Source organism: Orbilia oligospora (genome assembly GCF_000225545.1).
Source record: "Orbilia oligospora ATCC 24927 unplaced genomic scaffold scaffold00043, whole genome shotgun sequence".
Classification (NCBI taxonomy): Eukaryota; Fungi; Ascomycota; class Orbiliomycetes; order Orbiliales; family Orbiliaceae; genus Orbilia; species Orbilia oligospora.
In genome coordinates, this window is record NW_011645600.1 from 2761256 (window position 1) to 2777419 (window position 16164).

Here is a 16164-nt window from a genome sequence, read left to right on the forward strand (position 1 = left end):
TATGCGTGATCCTCCACGCACTCGCCATGTTTCCGATGACAACCCAGCGGACATTGAGCATTTGGATGGAACTGCCAGTTAAATAAACTGTCTGTCTCGTTTGCTGCTATATCTGGAATCACAATTGTGACAGGAGCACCGTCACCAAACCCCGGCTGTGACCTTGCTTTGTCGGCTAGTGATTGCATTCTTACGCTTACTAGGTATTTGGTCCAGCCCATCTGATTGTTGATCAATATGCAATGTTAGTAGACTTGTTTGAGATGAAGACGGATGGAGGAGTTCGCACGCTGTAAAGGCCGGGACTAGATGTGGCGTAGATCACTCTTTGGAAACCGGCTTGAAGATTCCAATTTTCAGCTGTTAGTAGAGCTATATCCCTGGATGCATGAAGTTTGTTCGCCTTCGTTACCATGTAATATTGTTGCGCCGCACATAGCGCATCTACAAATCATTAATTACTAGACAATTAGGTTCTTGAGTAAACGGATTTTTGAGGACTTACGGTTCAGCAGTAGTGTATATCCAAGCATTCTTCCAGATGGCATCGATCTCATCCACGCTGTATCCTTCATCCTTGAATTTCTTCACACAATTCCGAATGGCGTCGACTTCTCCATGCTCCGTAGGGTCTATCTCGTTCAATATCAATTTGGTGTTCTTTTTGATGTCAATAGATTCCGGTTTTGGTCATGCGGTTAAATTTAACTTACCGGCCGATGAATCCTCTTTGTTAAATCCCGTGCAGAGAAGTTCTTTGCTTGTGGCGTTCACAATGACTGATCCAAAGGCTTGTCTGTAGCAGGGACTGGGAAGGGCCGATATAGATGCTCGCATGAATTTCCAATCCAGGTCGGTAATGGAAGGCGTGGAGGTTCTTGAGGTTCCTGTCGCGGTGGATTGCAGGGACAGTAGCCCTGTTAGGTAGCCGAGGACTGTGAGGCGGTGCAAGTAAAGATTAGTTAGCTTTGAACATAGTTATGACGTAGAGCTTGGCATGCCTACTTTTCTGCATAGTCGACGGCAACGTGGACTGTTTCCTTACGCCAATGAGTGAAGTTTTGTAGTCCAAGTAGGCAGTTAAATTTCTGATTGAAGATACAAAATTCCGGTAGGAGTCGCATTGGATATTGAGTTTGGGAAGCTACAGCGCTAGTACGTACTACCGAACTAGCGGGCGGGAGGTTGGGACGGAGCTGGCCGACACAACACGCCAGGCCTGGCCTGGGAGAGCTAGAACACAGAGTCTCCGCGCTACGATATCTATGCAGTCGTGATACATATGACACCAGGATTTAATTCATGATAAGAGTAGGTAAGTACTTAAGTATTTATACACTTGAAAATGCGGGGGTGGATCCAGGAGCTAGCTTGATAAACATATTTATTATTGATTCTTCATTGAATCATTCCAGGTCTATAACAATTCGCTGCGAACTAAAAATAACGATAAGCATCCAACGACGGTTCGGGCTAACTGAAGCTCAAAGGAATGTAATGACATCATGCAGCCTGCATCGCAATCAGCTGCAGTTGCAACAGTCCAAGACAGGAAATCATAACGCTGCGCTCAAACTCCGTGGAAGCGTCGATATATTCGCCACTCATAATGAACTTCCCGAGCTTTTTCAGGGAGTGTTTACACCAAACGAACATCCCGACAACCTGGTCGTTCTCGTCCACCAACTTCCACCCTTGCTGCCATTTACTCTTTTTGCTGCTATCTTCGATATCCACTCTCGTGGTGTTCTTCCAGATAAACTTCTTGCCGGAGATCGGATCGGTCCAATTATACCACCAAGTCAACTTTGATTCGTGAAATTGTTCGATGAGTTGGTCCTGTGGAGTGCGCTCCTTCTCGAGTTCTTGGCCATCAGCTCGGAAGTGGAATTTAGTCATCATCATGTTGCTGCCCATCTGTGCGACCAACGGGGCGTTCTTGCTGTCTCCAGCATAGAGAGAGACATAGCGTTGTCTGATGCTGCTGGGGCGGGAGTAGTGGAACTCGGCAAAGTATGCAGGAGTTTTGTCGTCATATCTAACAATCTTCGAGATAGACTTCCAGCCGTTGTCATAGTAGACGTGGAAGTTTTTAGGGGAAGGAAGGTCGGTGAATTTGGAATCGACTGAGTAGACTGATTCGTTTTCCGAGTCGGCCTTTTTGTCTGATTTACGATCGAAGAGGCCCATGGTTAAGCTAGGTATATCGATATGTATGTATACTTGTATACAGAAGTGACGTAGATTTCGGTTTATATGTGGAGACGAATTGATCCCCAGGTGGCTCCTGACAACTGACAGTTTTCAGTTACTTCAAACGAATAAGTACTGAGGTATAAAAGTATATAAGTAATATATGTTTGTGTGAGTGTGAGTGTGAGTGTGTTTATGTGGGGATGAGTATGAGAAAGTCGAAGGCTAGATGCTGGATGATAGACGTTTTTATAGACACCCGCAAGGGAGTATATTCGACTCGAGCAAGGTACAGGTCAATCTTGAGCATCTGCGCCGCTTCTCAGTTATGATCAAAGTTTAACTAGGCATCCCAAATCTTTCGCCGTTGATATATGATATGGCCTGGGAACCTAGCGAAGGCTTGTTTATGCATATGATAAACGGTCAAGGCTGACCTCATAATATGTTCATCAGTGCCCCCGTCAAATCAATACTCGTATGTATTTTACACATCGTACGGGTAACGTTGTAAGTTTCCCGTCAATCACAGACAGTTTCCCGGCGGCAGTTTCGTCCGGAATTCGAATGCATTGGTATTATATTACCTAGGTACTTCGTATATACTTAAGTAATGCTAGGCAATTACGCGCAAGGGTTACCTGGAGTTGGGACCGGCTGCGGCTCCAGCTAAGGTCGACTGCGGACCGTGTTGAGGCGGGGCGAGAGTGTTGTCCTTCCTGTTTGATCCTAGGAATATCCTGATATGGACATTGGTATGCAGATCACGGCCTTTGGCGATGAGGTCGGGGTTACCGGGGTTAGTGTCGGTTTACAATTGGGTATGCTTACCTCAGGTGCATGTCTAGCTGAACTTAAGTTTAACATAATTGTAATGACGCCTTCTACTCGCTCTGATAAGGTTGACTTTATAACTGTACGACAGCGCGATAGTTTCTCGTCGACATTCATTACATGTTCACCACCCAAGATGACATCGTTGTGCGCCTTGCTCGATCTGCCACACGAACTACTTCACCAGATACTGCTCAACGTTGACCCCGCAGACCTTGCCCGGGTTCGCCTAACGTGCACCTTCCTAGACCAGTACCTTAAGGAGAATGAACTGCTGTTGAAGGAACTTTATCTTCAGTTATGGGTATGTTACTAGTAGATAACTTTCAGAAATAAAGTCATTGTCGGCTTGCAAGCTTGCAATATATTAACATACGGACTTGGTGTAATTTTTAGGACGAGCCAGTGGGTACAGCCGCGGTCAGTATCGGGTCAACTTGGGCGAAACGGCTTCAGAACGTGGTTTGGCTGCGGAAAGTCCTGGAGTCTGATCATGTCGATTCGAAGGTAGATAGCATCAACGTTCCGCAAATACCCTCGGTTATCGCTGTTCGCACATTGCTAATATATATATCTGAGAATCCAGTTGAACGATTATCAACAAGTCGTTAAATTCACCGCTGCTCTTCTTCAAGTCAAAGATGCTACAAAATCTAAGAACTTGGACTTTTTTGATGAAGTTTTTGACAAAGTCAACCTTGACACGCTACTATGTCGCTCCTCTTTATTTGAACAGGCCGGGGCTACACACGTTCCGGCGCAAACAGAATTTGAACGTCAGCTCTCTGCGAAACTCCACTGTTATTACGGTATCCCAATAGATCCAAGAAGTAGGAAGTCTAAACCGACACACCCATGGGCCCGCTCGCTAGTTTATGACCTGCGAAATTATGATACAAATACTATGTGGGGCCCGTTTAGAGCTGATGGGTCAGGAAGGGTAGACTGGGAAAAACTCGAGGCGATAATGGTTGTTCTCGGGTTTAATTTGAAAGTGTTGGTGGAAGAATCTGATATGCCCATTGGCAATCTGTGGGGTGTAAAGTTTCGGGGAGCCATACCATATTCGGCTCCTCATCTAAAGCCAAATCTAGACAATGGACTGGAGCTACCATTAGAGTTACGGGATCCTTATGGAGTTACGGGAACTTGGTTGAGAGTATGTGGACCGGGCTCTTTTAGGATTACTTATCAGGGCGGGGGACTTGCTAACAAATTTAATAGGTGGTTTGCTTTCTAGGTATCATTCGTATATTAAACTTCTGGGCGTCGACCTTGGGACTAAATAATCGGAATTGTAGACTACCATGACTTTTACGCCTTCAACTTCGGGTCCATAGCCCCGGCCGATGGGCCCCGCCCACCGATCGATATTAGAGAGGCGATTAGGTTTATAAAACTAGGAATAACTGTGACAAGAATAGAACCCCCAGGACCGGGTGACGGCCAAGCACTTCCTGTTGTCCATTTCAAAGGTGCGTCGCGCCTGATGCACGCCTTTTGGGATCCTAATGCGAACTCCGAACTTACCGGTGAGCCCCTCTTCCAAAATAGGTCTTATTGGGAACTCGAAAGATTTGGAACCGGACGTGCCTTATGACTTTCGGTATATAGGAACGGTTCGCCTGACAACAGAAGGAGAAATTCGGTGGATAAGTTTTTCGATATTTCAAGGGTACGTCGAGGGTCAACCGCTCAATACTGTTGAATTTGACGTCCGGCTTAAGCTTATAGTTAAATTATAGAGAGGAACGGTGGAGAAGTGAAGGTATTCAAATAGGAGGGCTTTGTACTGCCCGTGGAGTATTGGGCACGTGGTTTGATAAGTACGTTGTTGAACCCTAGCGACACCCCAGAGGGATTCATCGATACATGTACCGTTCTCTAGGGTAGCATCATGACGAAAGCGCTGACGACGTATTAAACTATTATAGGGACTTCGATCCACATGGACCTGCTGGCCCAACCGCTTTTTGGAAGACGAGCAATGAGGTGGATCCAAACATTGTTGAACCTGGTGAAGAGGATAGTCTTTAAAAGTGTTTGTTACAAAAATTCGTGGTGGCATGCGATTTCATATCAGTAATAGAACTAGCTGTATTTTGAAAAAAAAATCATACCGGACTAATATAATGGATGTCATTCAATCATCCTTCGCCTGCGCCTGATTACGTAGTCGTGGTACGCATATCCATAAAGCGGGGAGTTGTCGCAACTCATAAATTCCAACAATTACCAGCTATTAATCCTAACAAGGAGGGCTATTTAATCTTGAGGTGGCATCCTCGAACCGAGGGGTGGAATACCGCTGATAAAAGTGTGCATTACAGTTCTGAATAGTCACAAAGGGGCGATACGCGGCTCTTATCACGGAGAACGGAACAATGGAAGAGCACTTCGATATCGTCGTTGTCGGGGCGGGTCTGGCTGGCATAAGCGCAGCGTATCGAGTTCAAACTATGCTACCGAACAGACAATTTGTGATTCTCGAGGCACGAGAGCGTATCGGAGGAACTTGGGATATCTTCAAATACCCGGGGATCAGGTCAGATTCCGACCTTACGACGTATGGATTCCCGTTCGCACCTTGGTCAAAAGAGCGGCAAATTGCGAACGGTTCAGAAATTGCGGATTACATCCAGGAAACTGTTAAAAGTTGTGGATTAGAAAATAAAATACGACTTAGCCATCGAGTCCTGACTGCAGATTGGTGCTCGCGGGAGAAGAGGTGGAAGTTGACTGTTTCGGAGAATGGGACCGAGGTCGTTATCTACACGGAATTCGTCATGTGGGGGTCAGGATATTATGACCAGTGGGAGGGTCTCAATCCCATTATTCCTGGTATCGAAAGGTTCGAAGGAATAGTTGCTCATCCGCAGTTCTGGCCAGAGGATTTAGATTACTCTAGTAAACGGGTAGTGGTGATTGGTAGTGGAGCTACGGCTATCACGTTGCTTCCGGCGATGTCCAAAACTGCTGCGCATGTTACAATGCTACAGCGGAGTCCTAGCTACATTCTTCCCATACCTATGATTGCAGCTGAAGACCGAATTTTGAGAGCCTACCTGCCGAAATGGATATCATCCCGACTTGTCCGGTGGAAGTATCTTCTTCTACCCCGGCTGACGATGGAGTTGTGTAGATACTTCCCGGGGATCATTCGTGCAGGAATGAGGAGACTAACTAAGGCTCTACTTCCTGTGCACATCCCCCAAGATCCACATTTCGAACCTAAGTATAAAATGGGCGAACAAAGAATCTGTCTTGCTCCTGATGGAGACTTCTTTAAATGTCTGCATACACCTAACGCGAGTATCTTAACCGACACTATCGAAACGATTACCTCAACTGGACTGGAATTGGGATCTGGCAATAGAATTTCAGCAGACATCATCGTAACCGCTACAGGTCTTAAGATCCAGCTATTTGGAGGAGCGCACGTTAAAGTCGATGGTCAGATTGTTAATATCAGCGAGAAATATGCATGGAATGGAACTATGCTACAGGATATACCCAACGCGGCTATGATGATTGGGTACACTAGTACAGCTTGGACTCTTGGAGCTGATATCATGGCCCAACTGGTGATTAAGGTTATGGTGGCTATGGAAAAGAGAGGAGCGAAGGTTGTAGTACCTAGATTGGATCTAGGGATGGGGGTCAATCCTGCACCGCTCTTAGATATTAATGCTACGTATGTCAAAGTTGCGGTTGGGAGCGTGCCGATGGCGGGAGATAGGGGGCCGTGGAGGCGGAGGACTGGATATTATGAGGATTGTTGGAAAGTGAGGTTCGGAGATGTGACGCAAGAATTGGTGTTTGAATCATGATACTTTGGCGGTTATACTCTATAGCTATGAAAGCAAATATCAAATTTCCATCCGGGTACCTTTGTACATGTGACATCTAGGCAGATCTAGATGTGCGTGCAGTGCAAAACCGCTGAATAGTTGTCTTATTAGGGCTGAACGTTTGTGGTGGCATTCGAAATGTTGTGTAATGTTGTGATGCGTAAGGCTTATGCATTTGTTTCACCGGCGGCTGAGTCCGGCGTCCGTGGTATCCGATCATTGGTAATGTTTAGTAATGATGTTTGATAGTCTTCCATTCTGGGATCTAAGTTATAAATCGAACTTTGTAGATGATGTTGCCTTGGCCTTGAAGCCTGCGAGGGGATAACTTAACGGTTTATAGGTAGTAGTTCCTGAGTAAATTATTATAGCGAATGAGTGCTCAACGAGGTGAATTAGACTTGGGGCTTTATTTAACACCACGCGCGTATTGCCCTGCCTTTATGCATTGTATATAATTTATCAGCGAACCTTGAATGGCGGATGTTGTTAAGCTAGTATAATTGCAAGCAGAGACGGGTTCCGTTGGTTTGACTATACATTATTCAAGCTCTTGATATTATAATGATCATATGAGATAACGTTACAGCCGGTGGTTGTTTTATCTCTAAATCGATACGGTTTCCGTTGTATCCTAGTTGTGAGGATGTTGGCCCTCTTGGCCACGCCCTGATAACTCATCAACTGGCTTTGAACGAAATTGATTCGAAGCGAAATAGCCTAAAACCCGAGATTTTGGATCAAAAGTAGAGATGAGGCATATACATGTACATACATGTGTGCATATGCATGTGCTGCGACAATGCAAATGTCTGAGCTTCGGTCTTAGATTGTTTCCACCGACCAAGTTAATGCCAAGCCCTGCAAGGACCTCGACTCTTGATATCCTTGTATCGTCTGAGGTAAGGCTAAAACCTGGAGTATGGCATGGTTGCTTTGAGCCCCTGCGTCATTCGAATAATATACTCAGGGGATAGCAAAGAAGCCTCTGCTCTTATCGAACAATAAGAATCAGGTATTGTGACCTCTCGAGCTCGAGCCTGCGTTTAAACGTTTGAGGTATTGCGAGATCAGAGTACTAGTGTTGCATGTTGTTGGCATACTATTAACCTCTTAGGCGAGAATCGGCAGGTGCATTTTTTAGATTTGTTTGAGTAGCTCGAATCTAGAATTCCAGTTCATCAAAATTTGGACTGCTTTTGTCCTAGAGTGAAGCGGATAATATGCAGGTCGGAAATTGTTATCGGCTTCTCGTTATTTTCGATATTAACATGCTTGCGAGGGACCGTGGGTCGGGCTAGGCGAGGAAGCCAAAACTCGCCAGGAGGGAGGCTTTCCGGTCCGCCATTAGAGTGGTGGCCGCGCACAGCTGTTGCATTTGCAAAATAGCATTTAGTCTCTTGAACGTGGCTACACGGCGCGGTGTCACATCATATCAGCTTACCCCGGATTGATTTGCTGTAAACGGTACCGGATATTTTCCATGGCTTACGTAGAGTAGAGTACGGTCGTGGGTTTCATGGTCGGGATTTGATGTTGACAGCGAAGTCTTTGAAATTTGGTAACGTTAAGCTTGGAGTTAGGCTGATATGGGATTGTCCTTCGACGGATGTATAAAAGGGTCTTTCACTGTCAGTTCTCATCTTACAGTCGTTCATCCTCTATCGAAGGAAGAAAATAATTACTTAGGATTGAATCTCATTTCAAAAATTTAGTTCACATACCTGCACTGCAACGAAATCTTTTGCATATCCATATATATATATATATATATATCGTCATCATGAAGGCCGCCGTCTTTATCATTGCTCTCGCAGGCATCATCTCTGCAACACCGCAAGCAACCACTACGGAAATTGGTCGCTGGTGTAGCGCTAGGGTTTGTTAAATCCGCTTATCAACCGTTTAGCTAAGGTATATATAGAAATTTCGTAATACTAACATCTTCAAATCTTTTTCATCCATAGCCACATCTCTGTAGAAGAGAAGCCGAAGCTGCTACCGCCACCCTTAAGCCAGTTCTGCCAACATACCAAGCGTGCGGTGGCCACGTCGTCAATCCCAAAACCTGCCCAAAAGGTTACATTTGCGTCGATAACCCACGTACATGTAGTCAAGCTGTTGACTGTCCTGGAATATGTGTTATCCCGCAGGCTTGTGGAGGATTTGCAGGTTTTCCTTGTCCAGCTGGGAAGAAGTGCTATGATGATCCAAGGGATGATTGTGATCCTAACAATGGAGGTGCTGATTGTATTGGTATCTGTATATAAATGGGATCATATATATAGTCGTCATGCACGTACATATACTAAGATCTGAGGGACGAAAGAATATATGCTGTAGCTCCACAGCTGTCATACGCCCGCATGCGGACTAGAAGACGATCTAATGTCGGTGTAACACAATACGCTTGCAAGAACATTTGTGTAGCTGGCACTTCAAATCTGGTGCAATGAAGGGTTAAGAACTTCAAGTTTTGTGCCTGCATGAATTTGGCTATGTCTCTAAATTGGTTTTTGTGTTAGAGTTTAAAATTTCAATTAGCATTCGTGTTTGGTACAGAAATAGGAGTTATAGAAGCTGCCGCCAACTTGTTTGTGACTATCAAAGTCTCCTGGTGATAATATGATTAGTATATGTGTGTATATGTAGATAGATTTGAAATGATGTTAATCATGTATATCTGGATGTTTGGTCCGCATTATTCTGTGTATTTTGGTGATGAGTTCATCGGCGGTTTTATTTGGTGGGTGATATGGTGAAGAAATAAACGATTCTGTGGTATTATTCGTAGCGAAATTGGTAGATAATAGTTCAGACTGGTCAGAGTCTTGAGATTGTGGTGAGATGATGGCATGAGGCAGTGGTGGAGTGTAATATATTCCTGATGGCATATATATCATGTATTATATATAAGTAAGTATATATATATATAATTTAGGTGGCCTTGGGATAGGCCACAGTTGAACCAATGATCCCGACAGACCGTAGTTCCCTTCATATTTATCGGCTAGAACTCTTCTAGTCTGTTGGGTACCCGGGTGGAGAAGGAGAAGGAGACGAAGAGGGAATAGCGAAGCTGTGAAGATGTGGTGGTCGGTTGGCTTGAATACTGTTTAAGTCGTTAAATGTTTGGATCGGATAACTGCCTGGCCGAGGAGCAACTTCGTAACCAAGCTCGTATATATATCGCCCCCCGATTACTCGAAGCATTGCAATTTGGTAATTTTTCACATCCTATCGTGCGAGGGAATGTCGGTTGGCGATGAGTTTGTTGTATCCGTATCGATTGGCGCCATGGCGAAGCTCTCAAGCAGATAAAAGTGTCTGATTCTGGTACGCTCACCGGAAGCTATTCCATTCACACTACATGTATACAATCAAGATCCCGTATACCTGCTACAGATCTAGCCTTTGCCACTAGCTCTTAGTTATATTCTCTGACTCCTTCCCGAAAAGCATATTTTCTGATGATTTGCTTCGCGAATTCGTTGCTTCATCTGTACCGCTTTAACGGGAGTCAGACCTCGCCCTCCTTCCTGGCAGTGCCACCCCAATACAAAAGGCCATAAAGATTCTATTGGAGACATACGAAAAACCAACCTATTCCTTCGAGAGAAAGAGATAAGAAATTAAAAAATTTTCTAAAATGCTTTGGAGGCCCATCGTCTGCCTTAAATTACCAAATCGACGGCATGTCGATGACCAAGAGCTTATACGAGAGGCATCACAAGCATTACTACTAAAACATCTAGGATAAAAATTTTATATTCGAAGGAAGCAACAACGATATAATTGAAGTTACGTACAATCAAAAGATGTGCGTGTGTGTTTTTTGTAGTCCGGTTCAAGCGGGGATATCGTATTTTCAATTGCCAACCCACTAGACCCACCTGTTTGGTGGATGCGTAGTATCTCTCCGTAGAAGACGAGACAATAGATAAATCAGATGGTCTTGAAACAATGTGGTTGAACTAATTCCGCCAACATCGGGCACTGACGTTGACGGCGAACCGAGGTTGGGTGACCCCGATCACCTATTTCCCACATTGTTGTGTTGATTTTGTGTTAATTTGAGTGGGCTACTTGACCGAAGACTGCCATCAAGACTTTTGGAACGATAATGGAGCCGATGTCGTCACTAAATACGATAAACCTATTGGTTCGGATAAACCAGCGGATGAGGTCAACTTCCTAGGTTCTGTCTATGTAGAGGGCGGCTATTCGAAGCCGCTGAACTATGGGTTTCCAGCTTGCCCTGCGGTCTGGAATGTAAGTGTTTTTCTTTTTGCATTTATATTTTGACCCTCCAACGGTCTTGAATATTTCTTCTGAAATTGTGTGTAGTCATCCGCTTTAGCGAATAACGCGCTGGATCTCCAAGTTGGCGAAAATTTTACCACCATCCCGAAATCTTTAGTGACAGCAATGCAGAACTGAAGCCACACGGCCTCGATTGTCGATATCACCTCATTTGGCTCCTTTGGGTATACGTTTCTACAACCCGCGCTGTCCAAATCTTGGTGTTGAGTTCCTTGACTCTACTTTCATCACTTATCACGGTCCAACTGGCCACAAGATCGTAAATGTGCCATTTAATAGGCGGACGGCTTCTTCTCCTCCAATAACGAAACTAGGCACTGTTGACTTTATATGGACGGACTCGAACATCGGCCTTTCAAACTGCAAGAGCGAGATTAACTTCGGCCTAGAGACTATAGAATGTCTAAGGTATATAAATAGTCCACGACTATTTCCGGGTCCATACACTATTGATATATTAAACTAGTTTCGAGGATCTACCTGACAGAATATTGGTGCATGGTCCCGTGGGTTTGGATTTTGACAACGACGGAAGAATGTATTTCACATCTGATCAGAATGGAGAAATTTTTGTAGCTACTAAGGATAACATTGGATCGTGAGCGTATATTCACCACCTTTCAGGGTGCGTTTTGAAAAATTTCTAAATTTCGCAACGAATATTAATAAGCATGCATTTGTATACCTTGTGCATACGGCCTTTCTTAGAACAGGAGAAAAGACAAATCCGCCGCGGTGACCTTGTAAACTAAAAGCCGCGAGCGTGCGTGAAATAAATAAAGTGTTAACATCGGTATATTCACCCTACCCGGTGATCAATGTTCAAGGTGGCCCTTCAAGTCTACGAAAGCGGATAATTCAAGAGCAGAAACAACTGTTAGATCATGCAAACATTCGTTGGGACCGTTTGCTACTTTTCGTGGGCGTTGCAGACCCCGTACTATCGTCTCCATCATCGACAGTGGGGCAATAGTCGCTCACATCGACACTATAGTCAGTGCTATAGTCAGTATTATAACCCGATGCCACACCGGAAGCAGTTCCACTAAAGGCGGAATCGTAATCCAATTCTCTACCGGAGTAAGACTTCTTTGCTCCCTTTGCTACTTTTTTAACCTTCTTTGATTTGCTTTCATGCCTGGATTTCTCTGCGATCGGTATTAGACTTATCCATCTTGCTCGAGAAAGAGGAGGAGAATTACTTATCCCAGCTGTTGAACTCAACTTTTCGCGCTTTTCATATTTTGGCTTCGTGTTTGTGACCTGGTACCCCGAGGCACCCTCTCGGGAGCCACGGTAACGTAGCTGAAGTTTTTCATAGCCCACTGGTTCTAGTACCAGCGGGGTTCGTTACCGATTGGGCGTTAGGGTCATACAATCCAGCACCGTGATAGCTAGGACCGCTTCACAGGTCCAGATCCTGCATGTTAGTAAGAATTATTGTAGAGAACGGTCTGGGGAAAACTTCATACGGGACTGGAGCTTTAGTCGACGGAACAACTTCGGCATTTTCGTTCGATGTAGCAATCTGGAAGCTCTTCATCCCTTCGGCTACTTCTTGAAGCTTTTTGGCCAAGAGCTCAGCTTGTATCTGTTGAGTGGCTTGCATGGCTTTAGCAGGACCATTGCAGCCGAGGAGGTCACGTTGTCGTTCGCTATCCTGTCCAGCCAAATTTGACGGTGCAGCTTCAATCGTCGTTGAAAATAGAGGGCTACTTCGATCGGCCCACGTTTCTCCTAGTTCACTTTATTTTAGAAGAATTCGAGCCAGGCAGTTATATGGGGAAGTCTTACTGTAGCTGCAGTCACGATGAGCAGCGATACATGAGCCACAACGTCTTTCGGAGTAATGCACTCTACAAAGAACCTCAAGTCCCTGACAGGACTCACACTGGGCTACTTGAATGCCATAACGTTCGATGAGGAGGTATCTTCTGATCTCTTGTTTTTGTTTGTCGCTGAGTTTACAGACCTGAAGGAACCTGTTTTTGAATTCTTCATCGTCATCGGGTATGAGAAGCTGTAGACGTTGTTCGTAGGCATCAGAAGCTTCTTCATAGAATCTTCCGATATGCACATTATTGCCGTGCTAGATTGGGCTTTTAGCGAGGGAAACCTTCTTAGAGGATTGCATGATGGAAATAAGATCCGTCTTCACAGGAAGGTACTGTCGATGGAAGAGGTGTTCGAGAAAGCTGTTGATATCGATATACTGCCTTGTTGGGATTACGATCGAAGAGTAATGGATGGTAAAATTAGCTTTGAGAGAGGAATAGGGATTCTTTGTATATATCATCAAGTCACGGCGAGGGCTCTGAGGGTTGTTTGTAATTGACCTGCATCCGTCAAGGTTCGTGCGGCGCATTGCACGCTCTCGAGTATTGCTCGAACATTCTGTTCGTTGCCATTAGGTTAGGGTTAACACTATGGCGTCAGATCGATCAGCTAGAGCCCCTTGTAGTTTTGTAATGCAATACCGTAGATGCAAAGCTACCGTGGAGATATCAAAGGCTAAGAAGATAAAGATAACAAGCGGGCTTGATATCTATCAGATTTTCCGGCGAAACGGAACCAAATTGAGTCCAAAATTAAAATTAACTGATTTGTCACGATATTCTCGAAATCATATATGATAAAAATGACAATATATATGCGTACAGCACAAGGCATGCAGTAGAGAGAAATTCGAAGTCGAGGCGGAGGCTTTTCTTTGGAAGTCTGTAGCGGTCCTGATGCACAAGTATATAGACAGGCCGAATTATAGTGGTCTCGGTTGATACTTAATTGAAACTATGACATAAGCTAGAAGTCGAACAAACAAGTATATATCCTTGGCTGCTGCTGGAGCTCGCCCGTTCACCCGTTCGAAATAGAAATAGCTCTACTAGTACGATAATAGCGGATGGATCCGAGAAGCAATGGCGGTACTTGAGGTTTCGTCCCGTATATGTGGTTCGTCAGGCGGCGAGATTTAGGAGCTAGCTGGGGCTCGGAGACTTTGATTTAGGGTCTACTTTAAACGTTTACTATACATGCTTGTCGAGAGATTGTCTACTATACTTCGACTGAAGCGAGAGAAATTAATTAATGGTTTAATAATGTAACTATGTATACTACAGGTTGCAAGTCTGGCTATATACATCTTTGCAATGAGTTCAACATGTCACAACTCCTACAAGGGGTACTTGATCATGCATGATCATATGCCGACAAGCTGCTTAGACACTGATAACACCGGTACCGGCAGAGGAAGCAATGAGATCACAGACACGGCATGCTGGGGAAGCACTATATTGGAAGTTAAAAGGTTAGTTCCAAAGTTCTATTATCAATAATGGTAATCAGCTATATTGCTGAAGATTTTGAGCTTACGTATAGGAATAAGGCGGAGAGCTGAACGATCCAACTTGTGTAATTCTAATATTTGAGCTATCAAAGATGTTGTTGCGGTGGACAGCATATCCGTCGTAGTCGGAATCGAGGTTGGTTACTATTGCAAGCTGGGTGTTACGGAAATGGTTCTGTTCAACCAGAACCTGAGCACCCATTCGAGAATTGATTCCGGAGGTTGGGATGTTGGAATAACAGTTACTAAAAATGTGAGCGGTTCCAAAGCGAACAGATGGTAGACGAGAGTTAACGTTAGTGAAAGAGTTGTGATGATATGTTACGTGAAGCTTTCCGGTGTCTTCGCTGGCATTGTTATCTGAGTGGCCGACGAGGGATCCTTTCCACTATAGCAAATAGGTGAGTTAGAATAAGTTCTTGTAGGATTTCTATCGGTATATCCGAAGACCCTTCAGAGAAACTAGCTACGTTTCGGAGCGCTAAATCTTGAAGGTATGGGTAGTATCCGCTTACATGGTCGCGGAACTTGTTCCATGAGATAGTGACAAAGTCGGATCCATGGTTGACGTCAAGGAGTCCATCAAAATCATCTTTCCCGCCAACAAGTCCTAAGCTGTAGAACTCACAATGGTCTACCCAGACACGAGCAGAGCCATCAATGTTGACTGCGTCACCTTTAGCCGGGGGGCTCAACTTAAGGTTGCGGATAATGACATTGGAAACACGGCGAACGTAGAGACCGCCGTTTACCATGCCGGAGTTTGAGCCAACGCCCACAATAGTGGTATCAGATGGGACTCGGTATGTTCCACAACCGTTGAGAAGGCCACTGATACGGATCACACCGCCCGTAGTACCACTGAGCGCAGCCTCGAGCGCTGAACAGGATGTAACAGTGGTACCAGATCCAGAACCACCTCCAGTTGTCCCCGTACCATAACCCTGGAGCTGGTTCACCGCTGCGCTACTTCCACTACAGGTACCGCTGCCAGAAGAGGTAGTTGGATTTGCGCCTGAGCTTGTTGTGGTGCGTGTAGTCGTGGCGGGAGTAGTAGTTTTCGCGGAAGTGATTGTAGTCCGAACGGTTGTGGTGGTAGTCGCACCGCCTCCGCAGCTACCTTGGATGCACTGGCTGTACCACTCATTTGATGCCTGACAACACCATCCAGAGACGCAACTGGTGGGGCCTGTCCAGCCGTTACTTTACGGTGGGAGAATATTAGAATTGATCATTGTGAGGAAAATACTGAAGCTTACACACCCTCCGCATTGTCCCCACGGTTGTGCCTGCGCAAGTACCTGCGTGGCGAATGCGAGAATCAGAGATATTTGAACTTGTGAGCGCATAGTGTCGACAGGCGTTAATTAATGCCGTAGGAGTTGTTCAAATATTAACAGTACCTCTACTCAATAGAGTTAGAGATTCGGTCTCGGATATTGATTTTTATATTGAGCCATAGCTGTGGGATCCGCAAGCAGATATTTATACTACTTTCCCTTTAGTGCAGCCAGTTATAAACCTAGGCAGAGGGGGTTCCGCAAGATTTACAAGTAAACCGTCCGTGGAACCTACCTCTCCAGAATTACTGTAGTACCGAACGTTTCTTTCAATTAA

At 45.0% G+C, this 16164-nt stretch overlaps 7 protein-coding genes across 7 annotated transcripts; 3 read left to right on the forward strand and 4 right to left on the reverse strand.

Moving 5' to 3' along the window:
* Positions 1-356: 356 nt before the first annotated feature.
* On the reverse strand, positions 357-1015 carry AOL_s00043g811 (uncharacterized protein; the record flags this gene model as incomplete). Its single annotated transcript, XM_011121297.1, has 4 exons — positions 357-444; positions 506-632; positions 714-935; positions 1006-1015. 4 exons carry the CDS (start codon positions 1013-1015, stop codon positions 357-359), a joined length of 447 nt encoding a protein of 148 aa, XP_011119599.1.
* Positions 1016-1503: 488 nt separating this feature from the next.
* AOL_s00043g812 (uncharacterized protein) lies at positions 1504-2190 on the reverse strand (the record flags this gene model as incomplete). Its single annotated transcript, XM_011121298.1, has 1 exon — positions 1504-2190. The coding sequence occupies one exon, from the start codon at positions 2188-2190 to the stop codon at positions 1504-1506; it is 687 nt and encodes a 228-aa protein (XP_011119600.1).
* Positions 2191-2938: 748 nt separating this feature from the next.
* Positions 2939-5064, forward strand: AOL_s00043g813 (uncharacterized protein; the record flags this gene model as incomplete). The annotated part of the gene is made up of 8 exons (XM_011121299.1): positions 2939-3331; positions 3424-3534; positions 3614-4186; positions 4252-4267; positions 4329-4559; positions 4642-4702; positions 4773-4853; positions 4962-5064. 8 exons carry the CDS (start codon positions 2939-2941, stop codon positions 5062-5064), a joined length of 1569 nt encoding a protein of 522 aa, XP_011119601.1.
* A 347-nt stretch (positions 5065-5411) lies between these two features.
* On the forward strand, positions 5412-6857 carry AOL_s00043g814 (uncharacterized protein; the record flags this gene model as incomplete). Its single annotated transcript, XM_011121300.1, has 1 exon — positions 5412-6857. One exon carries the CDS (start codon positions 5412-5414, stop codon positions 6855-6857), a length of 1446 nt encoding a protein of 481 aa, XP_011119602.1.
* A 1804-nt stretch (positions 6858-8661) lies between these two features.
* On the forward strand, positions 8662-9148 carry AOL_s00043g815 (uncharacterized protein; the record flags this gene model as incomplete). The annotated part of the gene is made up of 2 exons (XM_011121301.1): positions 8662-8757; positions 8846-9148. 2 exons carry the CDS (start codon positions 8662-8664, stop codon positions 9146-9148), a joined length of 399 nt encoding a protein of 132 aa, XP_011119603.1.
* A 2868-nt stretch (positions 9149-12016) lies between these two features.
* AOL_s00043g816 (uncharacterized protein) lies at positions 12017-13566 on the reverse strand (the record flags this gene model as incomplete). The annotated part of the gene is made up of 7 exons (XM_011121302.1): positions 12017-12075; positions 12143-12349; positions 12404-12526; positions 12578-12621; positions 12674-12938; positions 12996-13290; positions 13360-13566. The coding sequence occupies 7 exons, from the start codon at positions 13564-13566 to the stop codon at positions 12017-12019; spliced, it is 1200 nt and encodes a 399-aa protein (XP_011119604.1).
* An 853-nt stretch (positions 13567-14419) lies between these two features.
* On the reverse strand, positions 14420-15896 carry AOL_s00043g817 (uncharacterized protein; the record flags this gene model as incomplete). Its single annotated transcript, XM_011121303.1, has 4 exons — positions 14420-14489; positions 14574-14935; positions 15063-15750; positions 15811-15896. The coding sequence occupies 4 exons, from the start codon at positions 15894-15896 to the stop codon at positions 14420-14422; spliced, it is 1206 nt and encodes a 401-aa protein (XP_011119605.1).
* Between the last annotated feature and the right edge of the window lie 268 nt (positions 15897-16164).